The 22,785-nt window shown below is 49.1% G+C and overlaps 1 protein-coding gene and 2 long non-coding RNA genes across 5 annotated transcripts; 2 read left to right on the top strand and 1 right to left on the bottom strand.

Moving 5' to 3' along the window:
• The first annotated feature begins 559 nt into the window (after positions 1 to 559).
• On the top strand, positions 560 to 17,536 carry LOC108583306. Its single transcript, XR_001897794.3, has 3 exons — positions 560 to 1,254; positions 7,152 to 7,277; positions 15,505 to 17,536. It is a non-coding gene; the product is annotated as an uncharacterized LOC108583306 (long non-coding RNA).
• On the bottom strand, positions 3,176 to 22,766 carry ZNF473 (zinc finger protein 473). 3 transcript variants are annotated; one of them, XM_003915945.5, is made up of 5 exons: positions 22,654 to 22,766; positions 18,051 to 18,128; positions 12,674 to 12,800; positions 10,171 to 10,260; positions 3,176 to 7,269 (listed from the first exon to the last, which is right to left on the bottom strand). In XM_003915945.5, exons 2-5 carry the CDS (start codon positions 18,057 to 18,059, stop codon positions 4,880 to 4,882), a joined length of 2,616 nt encoding a protein of 871 aa, XP_003915994.2. In that variant the 5' UTR covers positions 18,060 to 18,128; positions 22,654 to 22,766; the 3' UTR covers positions 3,176 to 4,879. The 3 variants fall into 3 exon arrangements, with proteins under 3 accessions (XP_003915994.2, XP_009193289.2, XP_031515061.1); XM_009195025.4 differs by having other exon boundaries at positions 18,051 to 18,250; positions 22,654 to 22,765; XM_031659201.1 differs by lacking the exon at positions 22,654 to 22,766 and adding an exon at positions 22,504 to 22,639 and having other exon boundaries at positions 18,051 to 18,250.
• On the top strand, positions 8,679 to 10,957 carry LOC116271621. Its single transcript, XR_004180225.1, has 2 exons — positions 8,679 to 9,457; positions 9,772 to 10,957. It is a non-coding gene; the product is annotated as an uncharacterized LOC116271621 (long non-coding RNA).
• Positions 22,767 to 22,785: the final 19 nt, after the last annotated feature.

The following is a 22,785-nucleotide window of genomic DNA, read 5'->3' as shown; positions in this document are numbered from 1 at the left end:
AATGCGGGAACAAATGATGTCTTAGCAAGGCAAGCTTTACTTTTTGCAGAAAGGGTGCTACTCAATAGCTGTCCAGCCATGAGACCCCACCGAAGAAAGGAGACAGAGTTACTTATAACCTGAGGCATCCACCCTACTGTTGTGTCCAGTTTCCATTGGCTGGAATGGGACCTCACATTTTACATTTTACCCGTTTGGCTATTAGTTTAAAACTTTTTTAATTGGGTAAGGGGAACAGAACAAAGAAAGAAAAGGAAGTTACCCAGGGATAGTTAAGGATGCTTCCTTAACTATGCACTATGGGCTGGGGCTTGTCTAGTTCTGTCCAGGCATGCCAGAGCAAGCTAGGACAGCTGATTTGGAATATATAATAGTGGATAGCAATCTTATAGTAAGAAATTGTGACTTTTTATAATCTTTGAAGAAGAACTTTCCCATTTCTCACACTACTGAAAATACAAAAGATTAGCCAGGCGTGGTAGCGGGCGCCTGTCTGTAATCCCAGCCACTCGGGAGGCTCAAGCAGGAGAATCGCTTGAATCCGGAAGGCGGAGGCTGTAGTGAGCCGAGATCGTGCCACTGTGCTCCAGCTTGGGCAACAAGAGAGACCCCGTCTTGAAAAACTAAAAGTAAAAAACAAACAACAAAAAAATAGGCTGCCTCCTTTGAGAAATCTTCCCTCACATCAACTATTTCAGTCCCACCTAGCCCGGTTTTTTCTTCCTTGTGCTCTAATATTCGTTCCATCAAGTTTTACGACCCGATCACGCTGTTTGTCCAGCACCCATACTGCTTAAAGGCTCCGGTAATGGGCGGCCCCAGCCTGCGGCGTAGACAGTTGCCATGGAGAAAGACAGGCGTTTCCAGAGTTGACGGTTGCCATGGAGACAAAAGCCGCCCGCACGCAGTGGGGGCGGGGCTTACAGAACGATTTCTGCGATTGATCCATAGGAAACAGAGGCAGCCTCGTGGATCGCCTTCTCCAACCCGCATACTGAAGCCAGAATAAGCCACGACTTCCTGTGCTCCACTCGAGCGCCGCCTGACGCCAGGGTTTCTCCCGCATCGGCCATCAGAGGACCGTCGCCCTAAGCAGCTCCCGCGGGATTCTGGGAAGGGTAGTTCATCAGGGAGTCTGACATGCGCAGAGGCATCCGTGGGGGCCGGGGCAGCGTCGCCACCAACGTGCGGATGCAGGTGGGGAGCAAGCTTCGCGTGGGAAGCCGACCCGAGGTCCAAGCCCCCAGTTGCCAGGTACTTGAGGGCCCGACTGTCTAGTGACATTCATCACTTGCCCTCCCCATTTTGGGCCCATTTTGGCCTGAAGAGTGGCCCCGAGCAGTCAGGGATTTAGGCCACCTAAAGGTAAAGGGGCTCGAGAATGTGGCGGCAGCCTATGGGGCTGCAGGGCTTGGGACGGGTTTCGAAGCAGTGGAGGCGGGGTTAGGGTGTGGCCAGGAGCCGAGTCAGCGCAATGATTGGCTGGAGTAGGCGGGGAAGGGAGGTGGTTATTAGAGAATTTAGCCCATGGGGCCGGCGTGGGCAGAACCCGCTGATGCTCGTTTTGAGAACCCTTAAACCGAGTATCATTCTTGAGTCCACTGGAGAAACAGTCTCAAAGAGGGCAGTGGACCCTCAGGTTCAGTAATTCATTAGAAGGGCTCACAAAACTCAGCAAAGCTGCTATACTTGGTTGCATTTATTACAGCTAAAAATAGAGATTAAAATCAGCCATGGGAAAAGATGCAAAGGATGGAGTCTAGGAGAGACTAGGCGTGAGCTTCCAGGTGTCCTCTGCCAGTAGAGTCATATGGCGAGCACTTAATGCACTCAACAATAACGTGTGACAACACACGAAGTGTTGCCATAGAAGCTCATCCACGCCTTGGTACCTAGGGTTATGAGGTTGGTTATGTTGACAAGGCTTATCACCCTGACTGACCTTAGTCTCCGGCCCTTCCAGAGGTCAAGCTGGAATTTAGCTGGGGTATCAGTTCCGACAAGGGGGCCCCACCTCTGAAATGTTGGGGGAGACCTTGGCCCTAGAAGACTCTGCTGCTGCTTTATACCTTGACCTCGTTTGAGCTTGTCTTCACACCAGCCTCAGAGGTGCTGGGTTTTGCCATCTTAGCCTTGCTTGGTTTAGGCTCCTGTAGCTCATTTCTTTTTCCAGTCACATTTTTTTTCTTTATTCGGAGACAGGATCTTGTTCTGTCGCCCAAGCTGGAGTACAGTGGCATGATCACAGCTTCCTGCAGCCTCAACCTCCCAGGCTTGCAATTCTCCCACTTCAGTCTCCCTAGTAGCTTGAGTGCAGGCGTGTGCCACCACACCCAGCTGTAATTTTTGTAGACACAGGGTTTCACCGTGCTGCCCAGGCTGGTCTCAAACTCCTGAGCTCAGGCAATCCACCCATCTCAGCCTCCCAGAGTGCTGGGATTACAGGCATGAGCCACTACTCCCAGCCTACCACACAAACTTTAAAAATGTAGTACTTTATGTAAATGTTTTAAAATTGCGGTAAAAATATACAATTTGCCATTTTAATAATTTTTAAGTGATGAGTGGTCACCACCCAGCTAATTTGCATATTTCTCTTGTAGAGACAGGGTTTCATCATGTTCAGGCTGGTCTCCAACTCCTGGGCTCAAGTCATCTTCCCACCTAGGCCTCCCAAAGTGCTGGGATTACAGGCATGAGCCACCACACTTGGCCCGATCAGCTCACTTTATCAAAAAAAATAACTTTCTATTACTACCATGAGCAGGAAACTAGTATCTCTTGTCACTTGTCACTAAAGGAAAAAGGCAGGGACAAAAATTAAAGTACTAAGCAAAGTTATGTGTATTATTGGATGCTAACTAGAAACACTCCCCAAGCCTGGGGCCTGACGTGTCTGTGAAGAGTGAACTGCAGGCTGCCTGTGCTCTCTCCTTGATGACTTAGGCTCACACAAAGACTGAAAAGTGTTGTTTGATGATGATCTGAGGACCAGGTGAACTTGTGTGCCTCCTCAGTGGCGCATGCCCCGCCCAGACAGCGGGAAAACAGACTGAGCTGTTTCTTACTGGTCAATGATCACCATCAGAAGCCCTCCCCCACAAAGACGTGAGGCCTGGCAGGCAGGGACTGATGCGTGGCTGCATGGCAGCAGGCTGAGAGAAGGAATCAATGCTTTTAGATTCAAAACTTTAATCAGAGAACCAACAAATATGCACACATGGAGGGCGTTTCTACCATGGCCTGCAGCAACACAGGTGACTGATTATAGACTGTCCCCCACCCCCAATGGCTGCCAGTTTTCCAGAGTCCCCATTGTATTCCAGCCGTGCAACACTTTGTCCACTCTTTTGGTATATAACATGCCCATCTCCCAGACAAGACAGAGCTCCAGAGGACGGGAACCATGTGCAAGAAGTTAAATGTTGCAGCCATTTGAAAAACAGCATAAGGGCCCAATGGTTAGCCAACAGGTTCCCAGTTTCAACTAAGTTTAACAAACTTAACCAGCAGAACTCCAGGTGCAAGACTTGAAGAGCCCAAGGGTACAGAGCACTTACCCCCTAACCATTTGAAGCACCTAAAATCTGAAAGGCATTGAAAGTATGTGTCCAGTGCTTTTCATAAGACTACTGTGTCAGCAAATGTGACAGAGCTGACAAGACACTGTCAGGAGGGAACTGGCTGTGTGGCTCCATCTCACTGGACTCTCCAACACTCCTTGGTGATCCCAGAACTTCCTGTGACATGAGGGAATGGGGCATTTTTAAGATGTCACTTGTCAACTAACAGCAATCGTCTATGAAAACGGGTTCATTCATTTCTCTGATTCCAGAAGCTTCAGAGTAGTAGCAGTGCATAGTGTATTGATACCACCTGCCCCCGAGCCTAGCAAATGGCCTGGTGAGCGGCTGTCTTGGATAAATAGTGAATGATGACATCCCAGCGGTCACTTCCACACACCACAGGTTTGACCCCCAAGCATGTCTTCCATATGGGTTGTGTTTCATATGCGGTTAACACCTTGATCAACACAGCTTTCCTGAAGGAATCCAGCTGTGTTTTGGTGTCAACTCCCATGACAAATTGGGTGTCTTACTGCATAGCCAACACTGTTAAACAGAAGAAGGTCATGGGAAGAGGAAGCATGTGTTTGTGGGATAGGGAGTCCTCTCTGAGTGAGAGGCTTGGGAGGTTAGGAGTGGAAGGTTGTAGCTAGTTGAGGTTAGGAGTTTACATGTTCTTTTTGGCTTTCTGGGGGTTAAGAAAAAAAAAACCAGGAAAGAGAGATAAAGGGACAAAAAAGGCCAGGCATTTAAGAAGAGTAAGGTGCTGGAGAAAAACTTTAAAAAAGGAAAACGTAAATTAAAAGCAATACATTATAAGAACATTAACTACAGTAAACACAGAGAGATTACTAATTCCTTTCTTATAACACGAGTATATTTGTGCTATGGCTGATGTGTATTTGTGGCTTACACTTGGTGAGCCCTCATGTGCTGGCCATCAGTTCTAAGTGCTTCACATTTATGTATTTAATCCTCAGAAAAGCCCTCTGAGGTAGGTGATGCCCATTTTACAGATGAGGACACCGAGGCCCTGAGAGATTTTTCTGACTTTCCCAAGGTCACTTAGGTAGTAGATGGCAGAGGTGGAACTTAACTCAGGTAGACTGGCTCCAGAGCCTACCTCTGTATCCTGACGTTGTACAGCTTCTCCATTTTTGTGTTTTCACTGTTGTAATGAAACATGTGCACAAACTTTCTAATCAATCTTTAGATGTATTTATTTGGAGAGAAACTTGCAATAGGATGGATGGTTTCCAACTTTCCACAGCTGATGAAGTCTCATATTCTGGGACTCTGCTGCCACCCAATGGCTACAGGTAGTATTGCTGCTTGTTGTGTACACGCTGATGGCGGGTGAGGCTCGAGTGGCACCGAAAGGCTTTCTGGCAACGTTGACACTGATAAAGTGTCTCCTGGGTGTGAACTCTCAGGTGCTGGTTGAGATGGGCACTGAGGCCAAAAGCTTTGCCACACACATTACAGGAGTAAGGCTTCTCACCAGTGTGAATTCTCTGGTGCTGTGTTAGATTTGCTTTCTGGGCAAAGGCTTTCCCACATTCACCACATATGTAGGGCTTCTCCCCAGTGTGAACTCTCCGGTGAATAGAAAGGCATGAGCTCTGGGTGAAGGCTTTCCCGCACTCCTGACAAACATAAGGCTTTTCTCCAGTGTGAATTCTCTGGTGGCGGACAAGCTCTGCACTCAGGCCGAAGGCCTTCCCGCAGTAGTCACATACATAGGGCTTCTCACCTGAGTGAATTCTCTGATGCTTAGAAAGGCACGAGCTCTGACGGAACGTTTTCCCGCATTCATTACACACCAAGGGCTTCTTTCTGGCATGAGTTCGCTCATGCTGAACAAGGTAGTTTCGCTGGGTGAAGACTCTGTCACACCTACTACATTTAAAGGGATTCCCTCCAGCATGAATTAACTGATGTTTTGAGAGGTGCGCACTTTGGCTGAAGGTCTTTCCGCATTCGTTACATTTAAAAGGGTGCTCCTTTGTGTGGGAGGACTGAAGTTTGAGAAGGGAGGCACTGCTGATGGCTTTCCCTTGCTCACCCCATTTATACAGCCTCACTCTAGAGTGGATTCTTTGATGATGAATGAGCTGAGTACTTTGGCCAAAGGCTATCCCACACTGGTCACACTCAAAGGGCTTCACTCCGCTGGTGTGAATCCTCTCATGCTGAGTGAGGTATTTGCTGCAGCTAAAGGTTTTCTCACATTTGTTACACTTAAAGCACTTCTCTTTCTGTTCTGGGTTCTGATCCGAGATCCTCCCACTCACAACAAATCCTTGTTTTTCTCTTGTGTGAACACTCTGGTGGCACTTCAGGGTTGAGCTGCAGATGAAGCGTTCTCCGCACTCCTGGCATTCATACGGGGTTTTGACAGTGTGCATTTTCTGGTGGTGCACAAGGTGACTGTTATCGCTGAAAGTCTCCTTGCATTCAGCACAGCGATAGGGCTTTTCTGCAGTGTGAATGGCCTGATGTCGCATCAGATGTGAGGGCCGGCTGAAACTCTTGATGCATGCCTGACATTTGTGAGGTCTGTAGCCTGTATGAATTCGCCGATGTTCATTAAGGTGAGTGTGCCGGCGGAAGGCCTTCCCACACTCACTGCATTTGTAAGGCTTCTCTCCACTGTGAATCCTCTGATGGATCTTTAGGGTAGAGTTATGGCTGAAGGATTTCCCACATTCGTTACACTTATAAGGCTTCTCTCCAGTATGAAGAGCCTGGTGTTCAATGAGCAGCGAACTCCGCCGAAAAGTCTTCCCGCACTCCCGACACTCAGAGGTAGTTTTTGCAGTGTGAGTTTTCTGATGTTGGATGAGGTGTTTTCTCAAGCTGAAGGTCGCCTGGCACTTGGAACATTCATAGCGTTTCCGAGTGTGGGTCTTCTGGTGCCGAATAAGATGAAAGATCCGGGTGAAAGCCTTGCCGCATTCGTTACAGTTGTAGGACTTACTATCTGTGTGAGTTTTCTGATGCTCACCAGGCTGTGTGTCATGACTGGGTGGGTGGTCACTGTATTGACTCTTACATGGTTTTTCTCCAGTGTGAGTTTTCTGATGCCACAGGTTTGTACTCTGACTAAAAGTTGTCCCATATTCATTACATACATAGAATTTGTAGCCCGTGTGAGTTTTCGGATACACAGAAAAGGAAGCATTCTGGTCAAAACCTTGCTCACACTCTTGATGGACAGTGGGTTTCTCCCCAGTATGAGTAATCCAGTGCTGGGTAAGATGGTAACTCCCACTGAAGCTTTTCCCACATTCACTACATTTATATGGTTTCTCCCCTTCCTGAACAGAATCCTGCTGGCTGTGGTCCGAGTAGGAGTCAAACTCACCCCTATATTCCTTAGACTCAGCTGGTGTGAGGGTCTTTTCAGAAACATTATGTATCATGGAATCTTCTCCCGTGGAAAGGGTGGACACAGGACTGAGACCTCTCTTTAATTCATAACTCTTGCATTCCGTGGGACCTTCCCCATTGGTGGCAACATCAGACCTCAGAAGACTTTCTGGATCGCCTAGCAAACTATCTAACCAGGTGTCCTCTACACAGGCTTCTCCGAAATTGGAGTTCCAGAAGCCATCCTTGGATAACATCTCTATAATCTCCTGGGAGAATCCTTCTTCCAAGAAATCCTCCATCAGAGGAGAGTTCTTGGTCTCAGTCGCATCTGAAAGAGTAAGTGCAAATGTCTCCTGTTCACCAAGGGTGAGAACACAGACAAGAGCAAGTAGGGGTGATGGATCTTGAGTCCAGCCTATCTATTAAGGGACCCAAAGGGGTGACCCATGTGGAACTGGCATCACAGAAAACAGAGCCCATTCCCAGGAGGGTCAACAGGGGAGCTGAGAAACCACAGGGGTTCAACAAGGAGGGAGATTCGACCATTACCTTCACACCTAGGTGACTGACCAAGTTCCCTAAAAAGTCGCCTGGACTCACCTGCTTCTACTCTCCACTCTATCCTGCACTGTCACCAAAATCTTCCTCCTCATATCCTGCATCCTCTATACCAGACAACACCCCACTCCCCTCACTCCACCATCCATCCAATTCTCCATGCTAGAATCCTAGGAGTCAACCTCCTCCCTACCTCTCCCTCAACTTGGCACTATTTTCATTTGGTCTCTATCGAAATGTCTCAACTCCCTTCCTCTCCTCTCTTTACCACTGACTGCATCTGACACCAGGCTGCTCATTGGTCTCCTGTCTCTGTCTGTCTCTCTCTCCAGTCTTCCACGCTAGCCCTAAAGGGTTTTTTAATAAATGGATCTGACTATATCACTCCTCTGATTAAACCCTTCCAGGGCTTCCTGCCTGGAGAAGAGAAATGAGTGTATCAGCCCAGCGCTCTTTGTGCTGACCTTATAGAACTCTTGCGGTTCCCTAAATCTACCAGACTTTCTCCTCTGTGCTTTTAATGGTCCCTCATGCTGGATGGCACTTCCTGGGCTAACTCCTCTAAGTCTTTTAATACCCAGCTTGAGTATCACCCTCCTCTGAAAGGCTTCCCTGACAACCCCATCCCCATTCTGCTTTAAGTCCCCTGCCCTATATTCTCTGAAAAACAGCTGAGCACTTACCATCCTCCACCTTGACAAGTTATGAAAGGGTCTGACCCCTGACCCTTACCAGAAGGTAAGCTCTTTAACAGGGACCTTCCACTGCTCATCCATCCACTGTCACAGCGGCAGCCACGGGACAGATTCACAGACAGTAAATCCCATTCATGGCATGCTTACTCACAGGCAGGAGTGCCTCAGGCACTCTCTTACACTCGACAACCTCCCATAAGGTAGGCACGTTTCTGCTTCTTAAAGCTAAGTGAGCAGCAGAATGAGGATTTGAACCCCTCTGACCCCATATATATATCTTTTTTTTTTTTTTTTTTTTTTGGAGATTGAGTCTTGCTCTGTTGCCCAGGCTAAAGTGCTGCACGATCTCAGCTCAATGCAACCTCTGCCTCCCGGGTTCAAGTGATTCTCCTGCCTCAGCCTCCTGAGTAGCTGGGACTGCAGGCGCCTACTACCATGCCCAGCTAATTTTTGTATTTTTAGTAGAGATGGAGTTTCAGCATGTTGGTCAGTCTGGTCTCGAACTCCTGACCTCAAGTGATCTGCCTGCCTTGCCCTCCCAAAGTGCTGGGATTACAGGTATGAGCCACCATGCCTGGCCCCCATATTCTTAACTACCAAGCTGTATGCTCTCTGGGATCCTTCACAAAACATGAATGTCACTGCTCTGCTGTATGCTCTCCAGTCTCCCCATCTCTCCTCTCCTCCATCATCATACCTTTTCCAGCCTGTCCCTTCTGCAGTTCTTGGCTCACCATCTGAGTATCTATGAGACTGCTTAAAGTCTCTCCACCTGGAATTAAAACTTGCAAATGAAAGCCTTCTGAAATCACACCTTGTCCTGAATTGTCACCTCTGCCTCTGCTCATTTCTCCCACAGATATCCAGCTCACTCTCCTCACCACACCGGTGCTCATGTTGTTCCCTCTGCCTCAAATGCACCGACAGACATGTAACAGGCACCCCTTATGTGCCAAGCATGATGTCAGGAGCTGGGAATACAGGGTGAATCAGCTAAGCCCTGCTTCCAAGAGAGGCACACCGTTAAAGGGGAAAGACGCTTACGTGGTAACTATGCAACTCGAGTGTCACTACTAGAGGATATGGAGGTACATTTGTTAGTAAAGGCACGGCTACCCATGCTTGGAAACAGCCACTATGCTGAGGTGACAGAAACAGAAAGCAGAGGTTGTGAGAGCCTGTGCATGGGTTAGTCACCTACGAGGGACACTGATGTGCTGAACAGGAGGCTGCAGAGGCCTCGTGTACACGAGCTTGAGTGTGGTGAGCCAAGAAGGGAGCTACAGACTGACTGGGTTGGGTACAGCCTGAGACTCCTGTGGTCTCTGGCTCAGGGCCCTGCTTCTCATGCAGATAAAGAAACAAGGAGAGAAGCCTCCCATGCCAGGCGAGGCAGCTGCCTCTGCTTTCTCCTACTGGGGATGTCTCTTCCATGGGTAACACCCCAGGAATCCTCACCACCTAACCTGATCCACCTGGAGGAACCCTGGCTTGGGAGATGGCAGGGCAGATGCTCTCGGCAGCATTCAGGCCTAGGCTTAAGTTACTCCCTAATGTGGCCATTTGCTGTGCCCCAGGGATAGGAAGGAAAAATGGACCTGAAGGAAAGGAGGTAAAAGAAGTAGAATGAGGGTCAACACACCCAGGGAGCACAAGGCAGGAAAGTAGAGACCAACTCAGAGAGTGGAGGGCGTCTCCTTGTTGAGTCTGGAAGGAAGAAGAGGAGCTGCGGAGAGGCACCAGGATAGCCCTGTGCTGAAGGGCAAGGTGGAGAGACACCAGAGTGAGGGACTATAAAAATGTCCGGATCGCCCCCAGCTCCCAGGATGAGGGGGTGGAAGCCAGCGAGTGGCGAGTGAAGTCCTAAAGCTGAGTGTTGTAATGTCTGGGTAGACCTGTGGGAGAGCTGGCGGCAGCCCCAGGATGGAGGTCTGGAGGACAGAAGGTACACAGGGGGCCCCTCTCCATCCACTCACCAGAGCCCGTTGCTTCTGGGCTTCCTCCTGGCAGAGGCTCCAGATCTTCACCGCCATCTGGGTGGGAGGTCAGGTTGGGTCTTGGGGGGTCTGCAGGGAGAGAACAGCATTGTCATCTAACCAGGACATGGAGGGTCATCCAGACACTCAGTGAGAACCTCCTGGCTCTCCTGACTTTTCTATGCTTTATCCTGCACATGGTTCCTGTGGGCCAGGTGCTGCCTGGGCGCCTCTGGGGATGCCTGTCCTGTAGGGTTCCCAGTCCAGTGATAGAGAGGGAGCCAAACAATCACAATCCAGGGTGATCAAAGCTGTGACAGCTGGGGCTGGGGACACAAGACTTGTGACAGCTCTTTAATGGGCAGAATCTGCCAGGTGGAGAGGCATGCACTTCCTTAGCCATTCATGATTCACTCACTGAGCCATGGGCCACACAACGCCTGAGGCCTCCATGGGACAAGGACAGAAGATGTCAGGGTCCCAGGGTCCAAGCAGTCCTGAGCCCTACCCTCCACAAGCTTCCCCAAGTAAGGGACCAGAGTCACCATCCAGGAGGGATACAGGCTACAGCGGAGAAAACGCCACTGCTGGCTTTGAAGACTGAGAGGCCATGAGTCAAGCAATACAGGTGACCTCCAGAAGCTGGCAACGGGCCAGGAGAGGACTGCATGTGCTGGAGCCTCCAGAAGGAACATGGCCCTGCCAACACCTCGCCTCCAGCCCAGCCACATGCATTTGGAACTCCTGGCCTCCAGGACTGTAACATAATACAAGCGTGCTGGTGGAAGCCACTGCGTTTGTGCTATGTGTAACAGCAGCAATAGGACACGGATATACTACTCATACATACACGCAAATGGGCGAAGGGGCAGTCGAGGTAAACACACTTCTTACTGTGGGCTGTAGTTTAAAAATTCAAAACGACACTGAGTAGGACCTCCCATTAGATGCTTCTTAGCACACACTGGTCAGTCTGGAGAAAGTCTGCCCCAATGTGATGAGATTCTATCAAATGACAGTTTCCACAGTGTTATATTTTACTGCTTTCATCTTTTGAAGTAAATTATTTTCCTGGTTCTTCAAAAAGAAAGAACTGAGGCAACAGAGAGGCAAAATGAGCTAATGAGGTGACACTGATGGGGAGCTGGGGTGATGTGGCCTTGGGGCTGCACAGACCTTAGCTGGAGTCTGGGCCCTGCTGCTCTCTCACTGTGTGACACTGTTGTGCAGAAGAGGGCGACACAGCAGGCTGGCTGCTCTCCTGGGAAAGGCCTGCTGGCAAGGCTGGATTTCAGAGGGGTACCCCATGTCTCCAGAACAGAAGGGACACGCTCCCTGGACCTAAACTCTGCAAACACTGTGGCTTACACCTGCTTTCCTCCTGGGAGTCTGCAATTCTGGTATGTGCCAGGCAAAGGGGACCACGTGACCAGACCCCAGTAAAAACCCTGGCCCTGAGTCTCTGATGAGCTTCCCTGGTGGACAGCATTTCACACGAGATATCACATTCTACAGTATTGCTGGGGGAATTAAGCATGTCCCATGTGACTCCCCTGAGAGAGAATTCTGGAAGTTTGTGCCTGGCTCCCTTGGACTTTGCCCCATGTACCTCCTCCCTTTGCTGACTGCTGACTCTTTTCACTGTAGTCAGTCTTAGCCATGAGTCTGACCACAGGCTGAGTCCTGGGAATCCTAGTCAATCACTGGAGCTGTGGGTGTCCTGGGGACACTGGCATAGCTGGGAAGGTGACTGCCTCTCTTTCAACCTCAGTTTCAGACCATTCGGCACAAGAGGGACAACCCAGCTTCCTCATGGGGTGACTGGAGGATTGAACGAGCAAGTCTGAAGAGCTGCTACTCAATCGTTCATTAATTTAGAGCTGTCTGCTGGGCCCTGGAGCAGGAACTGCTTGTTCCAAACATTGGGGACACGCCCCTGTCCTCACACGGCTCCCGCTCTGATGATAAAATGGTAGTTAGAACGTGATGGAGCGATGGCCAAGATGAGCAGGAGAGGAGATACAGAGTTCTCACAGGGTCCCAGGTCAGATTGAAGAAGGTAAGCCCTGAGAGCCACTTAGGCAGAGGGGAGGGCAACTGGAAGACCCTGAAGTCTCAGCTTGAAGAATGACTGACTACAAGCAGGAAAGTGGTGAAGACGAGGCTGGGGAGGCAGATGGGGCCAGAGCAGGGTTTCCCAGGCTTAGCACTACTGACACTGGCGTAGGCCAGGCTTTGGCTGTGGGCTCTCCTGTGCACTGCAGGATGTGTGGCAGCCTCCCCGGGTTCCAGCGGCTAGATGTCAGCAGCACGCTGCTGGCCCAAGAAGTAACAATCAAAAATGTCTCCACACATGGCCAATGTCTCCTTGGCCAGCTGAGAACTGCTGGGCTAGGTCATGCGGATTCGGAGGAGCCCAGGATTTCACCCTGTGGCTGGGGGAGAGCACAGGTGATCACCAAGCAGGACAATGAGTAGGCCCCTGGGGACAGGGAACACTCACCCAGCAGGAGGATGTCCTGGCACTTGTCCAACGCTGTGTCCCAGAACATGTCCCCCTGCTCCAGCCCGAGCTGCTCCCAATCTTCCAAGGTGAAGTCCATGCCGACGTCCTTGAGGGTCACAAATTCCTGAAACACAATACACTATTGGTCACTCAGAGGCTGGGGTCAGGGAGGAGCCCAACAGCTCACTCAGGGCACCCCCAGCCCTCAATCTGCCAGGCTTTTGGCAAAAACCATCCCATCCTCAGCCTCACAAGACTTGAGACGTAAGAGATTGGAAACCCCTGTATTTTGTAGGCAAAGAAAAGGAGTCTTGACCAGGGGACAGAATGTCAACCAAGGTTAACACAGGTGAGACGGAACCCAGGTCTGTCTGGTCCTAAAAATCTATTTATTTCACACTTTTGCTTTTTTTAGTGTTCATTCAAGATTTTATTTTGTAAATTTTCAAACATACATACAAGTAGAGAGATGTATATAATTAACAACCATGAACCCATCACCAGGGGTCATCTGATTTCACCTGTGAATACTTCAGTATGAGCAGTAACTCCTTAGTCACTGAACACCTAGACCACATTCAAAATCTGTATACAGATTAGGCTGACGTCTCAGTGGTGTCCCTTCTTTTTTTTTTGAGACAAAGTCTCACTCCATTGCCAAGGCTGGAGTGCAATGGCACAATCTCGGCTCACAGCAACCTCTGCCTCTCGGGTTCAAGCGATTCTCCTGCCTCAGCCTCCTGAGTAGCTGGGATTACAGGTGCACACCACCATGCCCCGCTAATTTTAATTTTGCATTTTTAAGTAGAGACAGGATTTCACCATGTGAGCAAGGCTGGTCTCGAACTCCTGACCTCGTGATCTGCCCGTCTCGGCCTCCCAAAGTGCTGGGATTACAGGCATAAGACACTGTGCCCAGCCTAGTGGTGTGTCTTTATAGCTAGCTTGTCTCAATCAGAATCCAGGGGAGCCCATACCCTGCGTGTAACTGATGTGGCTCTGAGGTTTTAAAATCTACAGCTGTACCCCTGTGCCTTCTTCATCCTCCATGCTCCTGATTTGAGATCCCACGTTCTGAATGTGGCAAGCTGCTTCTATGCAGTATCACCTGGCTGCCCCCCTGGCTGCGCATTTCCTGTGAGCCGGTCAGGGGAGCAGAGGCCTGACTGAGTCAGTACAGCCTCTGGGGGAAAGACCCACTCACAGGTGGTACCAGGTCCACTTTAGGCCCCATGACTACCTAAGGCTCTTATCTGGTTGTCCAACTTTTAGTGATGCCATCTTTCATTTTAAAACTTTCCTAGTTAATAGGTGTTTATTATTATTTATGTGTATGTGTGCGTGTGTATAGTGTATATATATACATCATATGATGTATATATAATATAGATATGTATTCTATATAATTTTACTTCATATATAATTATATATATTTATATATTATAATTTACATATGCACCTGTAGTCCCAGCTACTCAGGAGGCTGAGGTGAGAGTATCACAGGAGCCCAAGGAAGTCAAGGCTACAGTGAGCTGTGATTGCATCACTGCACTCCAGCCTGGGTGACAGTGAGACCCTGCCTAAAAAAAAGAAAAATTTTTCTATTATTTGGCTAGTCAGTGGAAGAGTTCATATAGGACAGGTAGGGTAAATGCTTGAATCTCCTTTTATTTGCTAGTTTTCACTATAAGGAATCGGTTTCTTTCTATCATTTATAAATTATGGTAATTTATAAATCTGGTAATTTGTAAATTTTATATATAACTTATTATATATATTATGTGTATATATATATAGAGAGAGAGAGACAGAGTGTCTCACAGTGTTGCCCAGTCTGGAGTGCAGTGCCACAATGATAGCCTCGACCTCCTGGGCTCAAGCAATCCTCCTGCCTCAGCCTCCAAGTAGCCATAACTATAGGCATGTGCCACCAGACCCAGCTAATTTTTTGTTTGTTTGTTTGTTTGGTAGAGTAGGAGTCTTGCCATGTTGCCCAGGCTGGTCTCGAACTCTTGGCCTCAAGTGATCCTCCTGCCCCTGCCTCCTCAAGTGTTGGGATTACAGGCATGAGCCACTGTACCTGGCCAGTTAATGGGTGTTTAGGATAAAAATTCAAATACCTGAGAAGTACCGACGATAAAACGTGAAAGCCTGCCCCCACACACCCCATCTCTAGGTGAAACCATGACTGCTGTGTCTCTTCCAAATCTCCATCAATGTGGGCACAGGCACATATGCGCACGCGCACACACAGCACATTTTAAGGAAGAATAAAAACCACCTCTCTTTAGTTGTTTGGCTTTGAGGTTTGGCCCTACTACCTTCACTTATGAGTGACTACTGGCAAGTAAGCTGCATGTCTCTTGTGACCCCAATTCCTGCTCCCCTAGTGAAATGGGACCAATGAGTCCCATCTCATCAGGGCTGCTACAGGAAGCAACTGAAATACTGCTGGGAGGTGACTGCACAGTACTTAGCACAAAGCAAGAGCTCCACAAGGGGGCAATTCCACTCTGGCTCACACTGCCCAGCCCAACCCTCCAGGCATCTGACTGCAAAAGCCCTTCCTTGGCCAAGAGCGTTCTGCATGCCGGCAATGGTTCAATGCTTTAGGTGCAGTGAGTCACTAAACCGCCTGACTCCTTTCTGAGGCAGGATTATCCCCAATTTATAGAAAACAAAATCAAGGCCCAAAGAGTCACTTTCTCCAAGTCACACAGTGTATTAGTCCATCTTCTGTTGCTGTAACTGGGTAATCTATAAAGAAAAGAAATTTATTTCCTATAGTTCTAGAGGCTGTGAAATAATAAATTTGTGTTGTTTTTAAGCCCCCAGGTTTGTGTGATTTGTTACAGCAGCAGCAAGATCCTGAAACAGTCATCCCAATGTGATGCTAAGCAGGAATTGGGTAGACGAGCCACGGGGATCCTGTTTCTACTTACAACAGATCCCGTCCATCCTCTGCTCCAAACACTCCAATGGCCTCTGAATTCATCGTATTTAAAGACAAAGGCCATACAATGATCTCCAGGGCCCTAAAGATCAGGCCCCAGCTATCCCTCAGGGCTTACCTTCTCCCCCTTTCCTGCACATCCATTCTGCTCCAGCCCCACCTGCTTCCTTGCTGCTCCCCGAACACACCTGCCAGCTCCCATCTTACAATCAAGATTGTGTCCCTCAGTTCTCTGCTTAAATGCCTCTTCTCCATGAGGCCTTCTCTGACCCCTCTATATAAAACAGCAAATCCACCCCGGGTCTCCCTATCCCTTTCTTCCATAATCCTTAATACTGCCTGCATTCTGTGATTTACTTCATGCATTTTACTGTGTGGTATGGATTGAACTGTAACCCTCTAAAAAGATACAATGAAGTTCTAATCCCCAGTACCTCAGAATTTGCCCTTATTTGGAAATGGGGTCTTTACAGAGGTGATCAAGCTGAGATGAGGTCACCAGGGTGGGTCCTAATCCAACATGACTGAAGTTGTTATAAACAGGAGAAATGGGGACAAAAAGACAAACACAGGCTGAGGGAAAACAATGTGAAGATACGAGGAGAACATCCTGGGAAGATGAAGGCAGAGATTGGGGTGATGCCTCTCTAGGCCAAGCAACACTGAAGCTGGTCAGCAAACTGCCAAAAGATAGGGGAGAGGCCTGGCTTGCAGCCTCAGAAGGATCCAGCCCTGCCAACACCCTGATCTCAGACTTCTGGCCTCCAGGACTGCGAGACCATCCATTTCTGTTGTTTTCAGCCACCCAGTGTGTGGTACTTTGTGACAGCAGCCCTAGCAAGCTTATACACTGTCACTCGCAATAACGTGAGCTTCATGAGGACAGGAACCACCTAAACTGTTTCCCTAGTCCAGACTTATAACAAAGCCCACACATGGCAGGCACAGAGTAAATACTTGTCGAAGGAGGCAAAGCAGCACGTGGTCCTGATAGCTGTTTTGGGACAAGGGAAGGAGCTCATCAAGGATGGAACCCATACTAAGCGAGGTTCAAGGTGGGGACAATAAACTGAGTCCCAATCACACTTGCAGATGATGACAGCCCTACCTCTGGACTTTTGGTTATATAATTAGTAGTGTCCTGACTGCATAAGTCGATTTCTGACACTTATAATAGAAACTGTTGCTGTCTATATCCTGTCAAGAGTACCAGTCGAGCAGTTTTTTCAGCAGGAGCCAGATCACAGAGGACCTTTGAGGGGCTTCCTTTCCTCACACTCCCAGACTGTGCTGGACAAGGGCCCCTGGTCTCAGTGATGGAGGAGGTGGGAAGACAGGGGCGGACTTGATCCCTGAGGCACTGGGGAGCCACAGGAAAGTGACAAGGTCAGAGCACATATGTGGCAACCATTTACCCTGTGTGCCAGACCACACTGTGGGCACTAGGGACACAGATGTGTGTCAGACCTGGTTCCTGGCCTCATGGAGCTCATGGTCTGATGAAGAGACATGAGGGAGGTAGGACTGTGGCACAGGGAGGTATCGAGGGCTGTGTGGGCCAGAGGAAGGAGGGAGGCCATTGCCTTGAGGTCAGGGAAAGCTTCCTGGAGGGGAGGTCATTAAAGTTGGATCACTAAGGATGAACAGATATTTACCAGATAGATGGTTTCATGCATCATTCATTGATTCATTCATATATTCACCTAATACCTCATGAGGCTTCCTGTGTGCCTGGCCTGTGCTGGGCCCTGGGGACCCAGAGATGAATCCCCATCAGTTCGTGTCCCCAAGGAGCATCTAGTCTGGTCGGGATGACAGGTATGGGCAGGAACATCCATATCTAGGTGGATCTGTGCTACAGTGGAGGCAGCAGGGGGCGCTATGGAAGGTCAGAGTGGGAAAGTGCTGAGTGCCTAGGGAAGGGTTGGGGAACTGAGCCGGGTAGACATTACCAGATGGAAAAGGGGCAGGGGATTCCAGCAGAGGACCCAACCTGAGCAAAGGCAGGGAAGCTGCTGGAAAGTACAGAATCAAGTTTTACTACTAGGCCAAAGGGAGTACTGGTCATCTAGAGAAATGGGAGAAGATGGTGCAAAGGTGGGTAGAACCTAGAACACACAGGAAGGCTGAAAAACCTGGAATTTATCCTATAAGCAATAGGGGTTCCCAGAAGAGTACAAGCAGAAAAGAACAGCATGTTCTTTAAAAAAGATCCTTTAAAAAAGATCGCCTTTCCTTTAAAAAAGATCGCCTGGGAGCCACCATGGGACAGCGAGGCCAAAACAAAGGCAGGCCAACTTTCCTGCCTTTGGGGGTGACCGATTAACACAGAGCGGCCTTCAACTCGCCTCGGCCACAAAGGAAAGCCAACTTTCCTGCCTTTCGGGGTGACCGATTAAGACAGAGTGACGTTCAACTCACCTCAGTCATGGCCAACTGGGCTTCGGTAGCCTCTTTTAAGCTCCTCCTCCTTCCCCTCCGTGTTCCCGGCTGGCAGGGCTGTGGGAAGCACAAGGGAGCTGTGAGAAAGTCTCCCTTCCGCCCGTGGCTGACTCGCTGTCCATGCTGCCGAGCCCCCAAAATGTCCAGGAGGAGGAAGACAAGTCCCAGTGTGAGTCTCCCTGCAGGGGACAACAACAACTGTATTTACTGAAGCTACCCCAGCCCCACATCTCCACTGTGCTTCAGAACCTACAGAACAGCTTCGCCACCACTGTTAGCACCTAACATAGTCAGTAAAAACATGTTTAGGAGATTTGGTGAGGAAAGTCTATGGCCGCAGTGGGAACTTCTGTCTTGCTCACTGCTGTGTCGCTTAGTGTACAGTAGGTGCTTTAACAGTAGGTGTAAAAGCACCTACAGTTGTTGACAGAATGAAGGTGTCTAAAGAACCAATGGAACAATGCTTCTGGGATTTCTGGTTATCATCTCTAGAATGTGAGTTCACGTAAATCAGCCTCCAAAACTGTTCCTTTTTTTTTTTTTTTTTTTTGGAGACAAGGTCTTGCTCTGCTGCCAGGCTGGAGTACTACAGCAGCACAATCATGGCTCAGTGCAGCTGTAATCTCCTGGGCTTAAGCAATCCTCCAACCTCAGTCTCTCAAGTAACTGGGACTACAAGCATGTGCCACCACATCCAGCTAATCTTTTTCACTTTTTGTAGGGACAGGATCTCACTTGTTGCCCAGGTTGTTCTCAAACTCTTGACCTCAAGTAAGCCACCCTCGTCGGCCACTCAAAGTGCTAGGATTACAGGTGTGAGCCACCGCACCTGGCCGCTATCTCTACAACAGAAATATTTCAACTTGGCCGGGCGCGGTGGCTCAAGCCTGTAATCCCAGCACTTTGGGAGGCCGAGGTAGGCGGATCACCAGGTCAGGAGATCGAGACCATCCTGGCTAACGCAGTGAAACCCCGTGTCTACTAAAAATACAAAAAATTAGCCGGGCGTGGTGACTGGCGCCTGTAGTCCCAGCTACCCGGGAGGCTGAGGCAGGAGAATGGCGTGAACCCAGGAGGCAGAGCTTGCAGTGACCCGAGGTCGCGCCACTGCTGCACTGCAGCGTGGGCGACAGAGCAAGACTCCGTCTAAAAAAAAAAAAAAAAAAAAAACAGTCACTGCACCCAGTTATTTTCATGACCCATAATATGCAAAACATCGTACCACAGACATCTTTACCCATTTGTATCCATTGCCTGGACCAAGTGGCATATATCTGCGGAATGCTGAAAACACAAAGCAGCACGGATCACTTAACAACGACACAAGTCCACAAATTCTTCAAACTCCAACACCAGATGTGCTTTGACATTCAACTTTTATTTTAAAAAGGTGATATGGCATATATATATGGCATATTTCATTAAAATCCCAGTGCAGGGCTGGCCGTGGTGGCTCACACCTGTAATTCCAGCACTTTGGGAGGCTGAGGCGGGCGGATCACGAAGTCAGATTGAGACCATCCTGGCTAACAAACACGGTGAAACCCCATCCCTACTAAAAATACAAAAACAAAATTAGCCAGGTGTGGTGGCGGGCGCCTGTAGTCCCAGCTACTTGGGAGGCTGAGGTGAGAGAATGGTGTGAACCCAAGAGGTGGAGCTTGCAGTGAGCCGAGATTGTGCCACTGCACTCCAGCCTGGGCGACAGAGCAAGACTCGGTCTCAAAAACAGAAACAATACAAAACAAAATCCCAGCACAGTGTGGATCAGGCTGCACTTCATAATTGAACACTTTACCATTTCTAGAGAAAGGAATAATTATTCATTCTAGGTAGAATAATTTAAAGTTATATTTTAAAAAAATACCCTGTAGTAGTTCAGGTAAGGCATGAATACTAAATTTATGAAAAAAAAAAATTTGTTCTGAGTTTTCCAGATTTTTGAGACTACAGATATGGGAATATGGTAGACCTACAATAAATGCTAATTCTACTGAACAATGAGTTTTTTTACATGTCAGAGGTTAAGCCTCAATCTATAAGTATAACTCAGTTGACAGATATTTGGTCCATAATGTTTGTTGGCAGACAGAATGTTTTGAAAGAAAATTCAAGCATGGCTCACTAGTCTCAAACTTGAAAACTGGAAAATTTCACCTAAAAATTAGGTTTCCAACTTCTGAAACACCCTAGGATTTGGCAACACTGGGTCTACATCCCACGAAGTTAGTTCACTGGAGCCCATTTAAAGCTCTCCGACCAGTGCTAGGCAAGTGGGGGATGCTTATAATCCCAGCACCTTGGGAGGCTGAAGTGGGTTCGAGACCAGCCTGGGCAACATAACAAGACCTTGTTTCTACAAAAAAATTTAAAAATAAGCAAGTTGTGGTACTACGTGCCTGTAGTCCCAGCTACTTGGAAGGCTGAGGTAGGAGGATCACAAGGCTGCAGTGAGCTATGATTGTGCCACTGTACTCCAGCCTGGGTGACAGAGAAAGATCCCGCCTCCAAAAAAATAAATAAATAAATTTAAGTTTAAAAAGAGGCTGGGTGCAGTGGCTCATGCCTGTAATCCCAGCACTTTGGGAGGCCGAGGTGGGCAGATCACCTGAACTGGAGTCTGAGACCAGCCTGGTCAACATGGTGAAACCTCCGTCTCTACCAAAAATACTAAAATTAGCCGTGGTGGTGCATGGCTGTAATTCCAGTTACTTGGGAGGCTGAGGCAGGAGAATCGCTTCAACCCGAGAGGTGGAGGTTCCAGTGAGACCGCACTCCAGCCTGGGTGACAGAGCAAGACTCTGTCTCCAAAACAAACAAACAAAGAACAACAACAAAAAAAACCAAACACAACTCTCCCTTTATATGAGGCAAGTGCTCTCCAAGGCCCCGCAGCCTCACTTGGACCAATTCTCTTCTTTCAAGGGCCGGGCACGGTGGATCACTCCTGTAATCCCAGCACTTTGGGAAGCCTTGGCCAGGAGTTCCTCGAACCCCGTCTCTACTAAAAATACAAAAATTAGCTGAGCGTGGTGGCGGGCGCCTGTAATCCCAGCCATGTTATCTGCCTGGCCCTCACAGACAGCTGAGCTTGAGACCCCTGTGTGCAGTTACCAAATCACATTCTGTCCACATCTCATATACTCTTAGCCCTGGGAGGAAAGAAATGAGGGCCCAGAGGTGGAGCCCAAGGTCATCCAGCCCAGAGTGACTTAAGCCAAGCGATTATCGGGCTGAAAACCTTGGGCCTGAGAGTCTTGCACCTCCTTCCAGATCATTTACCTTCTCTAAGCCTCAGTTTCCACATGTACCAAATGGAACAAATACAACAGATCCACGGTCCTTTAAATGCTCCAAAGAACGGAACTTGATTTATAAACTGACCGCAAAACTTCACCTGGATCGCCACAGGCCATGTAGGGTCTTAATATTCCCCTAAGTGTGAATATCCACACCTTGACCCATAGAAACATTTTATGACCAAGAACTGGCCCAGATTCCTCGGGGTGGGGGGGATGCTGACTAATTATAAAATACACACCCTATTAGCTTTCTAAAATTTGAAAAATTCTGATTCCCAAGATTGCCTTGTTGCCAAGGGGACCTGCACCTATGTCTCAGTGCTGCTGCGGGGATCGGGAGAGGAAAAGGGACTCCAGCAGGGCGCCTGGCACACAGAAAGCGCTCAAGTACTGAAAATGTTAAGTACTTCAACTTCCCCAAGAACTCTCATCCATCCTCCAGCAAGATTCTGCCTAAATCTGCCAACTTCAGGTTCTGCCAACTTCAGGTAACTCATTTCCCTCCTTCCCCAACCAAAACCAAAATAAAACAGAATCACTCCTCTCAGGGCCGTCAGGGAGGGCTGGAAACCCCTTTAGCGGTTTTCTTTTTTCTTTTTGAGACAGGGTCTTGCTCTGTCGCCCAGGCTGGAGTGCAGTGGTGCCATCTCGGCTCACTGCAACCTCTGCCTCCCGGGTTCAAGCAATCCTCCCACCTCGGTCTCCCAATTAGCTACGACTACAGGCGCGCGCCACCACGCCCGGCTAATTTTTGTATTTTTTCTTTTTTTGTAGAGACAGGGTTTCACCATGTGGCCCAGGCTAGCCTCGAAATCCTGGGCTCAAGCGATCCGCCCGCCTTGGCCTCTCAAGGTGCTTTTCTTCCTTTTTTTTAAGACGTAGTCTCGCTCCGTCACCCAGGCTGGAGTGCAATGGCGCGATCTCGGCTCACTGCAACCTCCGCCTCCTGGGTTCAAGCGATTCTCCTGCCTCAGCCTCCCGAGTGGCTGGGATTACAGGCGCCCGCCACCACGCTCAGCTAATTTTTGTATTTTTAGTAGAGACGGGGTTCGAGGAACTCCTGGCCAAGGCTTCCCAAAGTGCTGGGATTACAGGAGTGATCCACCGTGCCCGGCCCTTGAGCGACTTACCTAACAGACTGTGAAAGACGGTTCACACCTCCACGCAGGCAACCGCCGCCCAAGACGACGCACCCTTTGCCGCAGTCGCCCCCACTTCCATTCCGTCACCTCTCAGGAAGGACCGAGCCCCCAAGTCCCTCAGCCCCAGCGTGTCCGTACCTCGGGATTGTAATCGGCCGCGTCAACAGACGCAACCCCAGCCTCGAGGGAGCGGGAGATTCAACTCCTCGCACACGCGCCTCTTCGCAGCAACTTCCTGCGCGCGAGAAGCTTCTCTGAGCGGCTGCACCC

Source organism: Papio anubis, chromosome 20 (genome assembly GCF_008728515.1).
Source record: "Papio anubis isolate 15944 chromosome 20, Panubis1.0, whole genome shotgun sequence".
Lineage (NCBI taxonomy): Eukaryota > Metazoa > Chordata > Mammalia > Primates > Cercopithecidae > Papio > Papio anubis.
The sequence above is the reverse complement of the archived record's forward strand: the minus strand, read 5'-3'. Positions and strand labels throughout refer to the sequence as shown.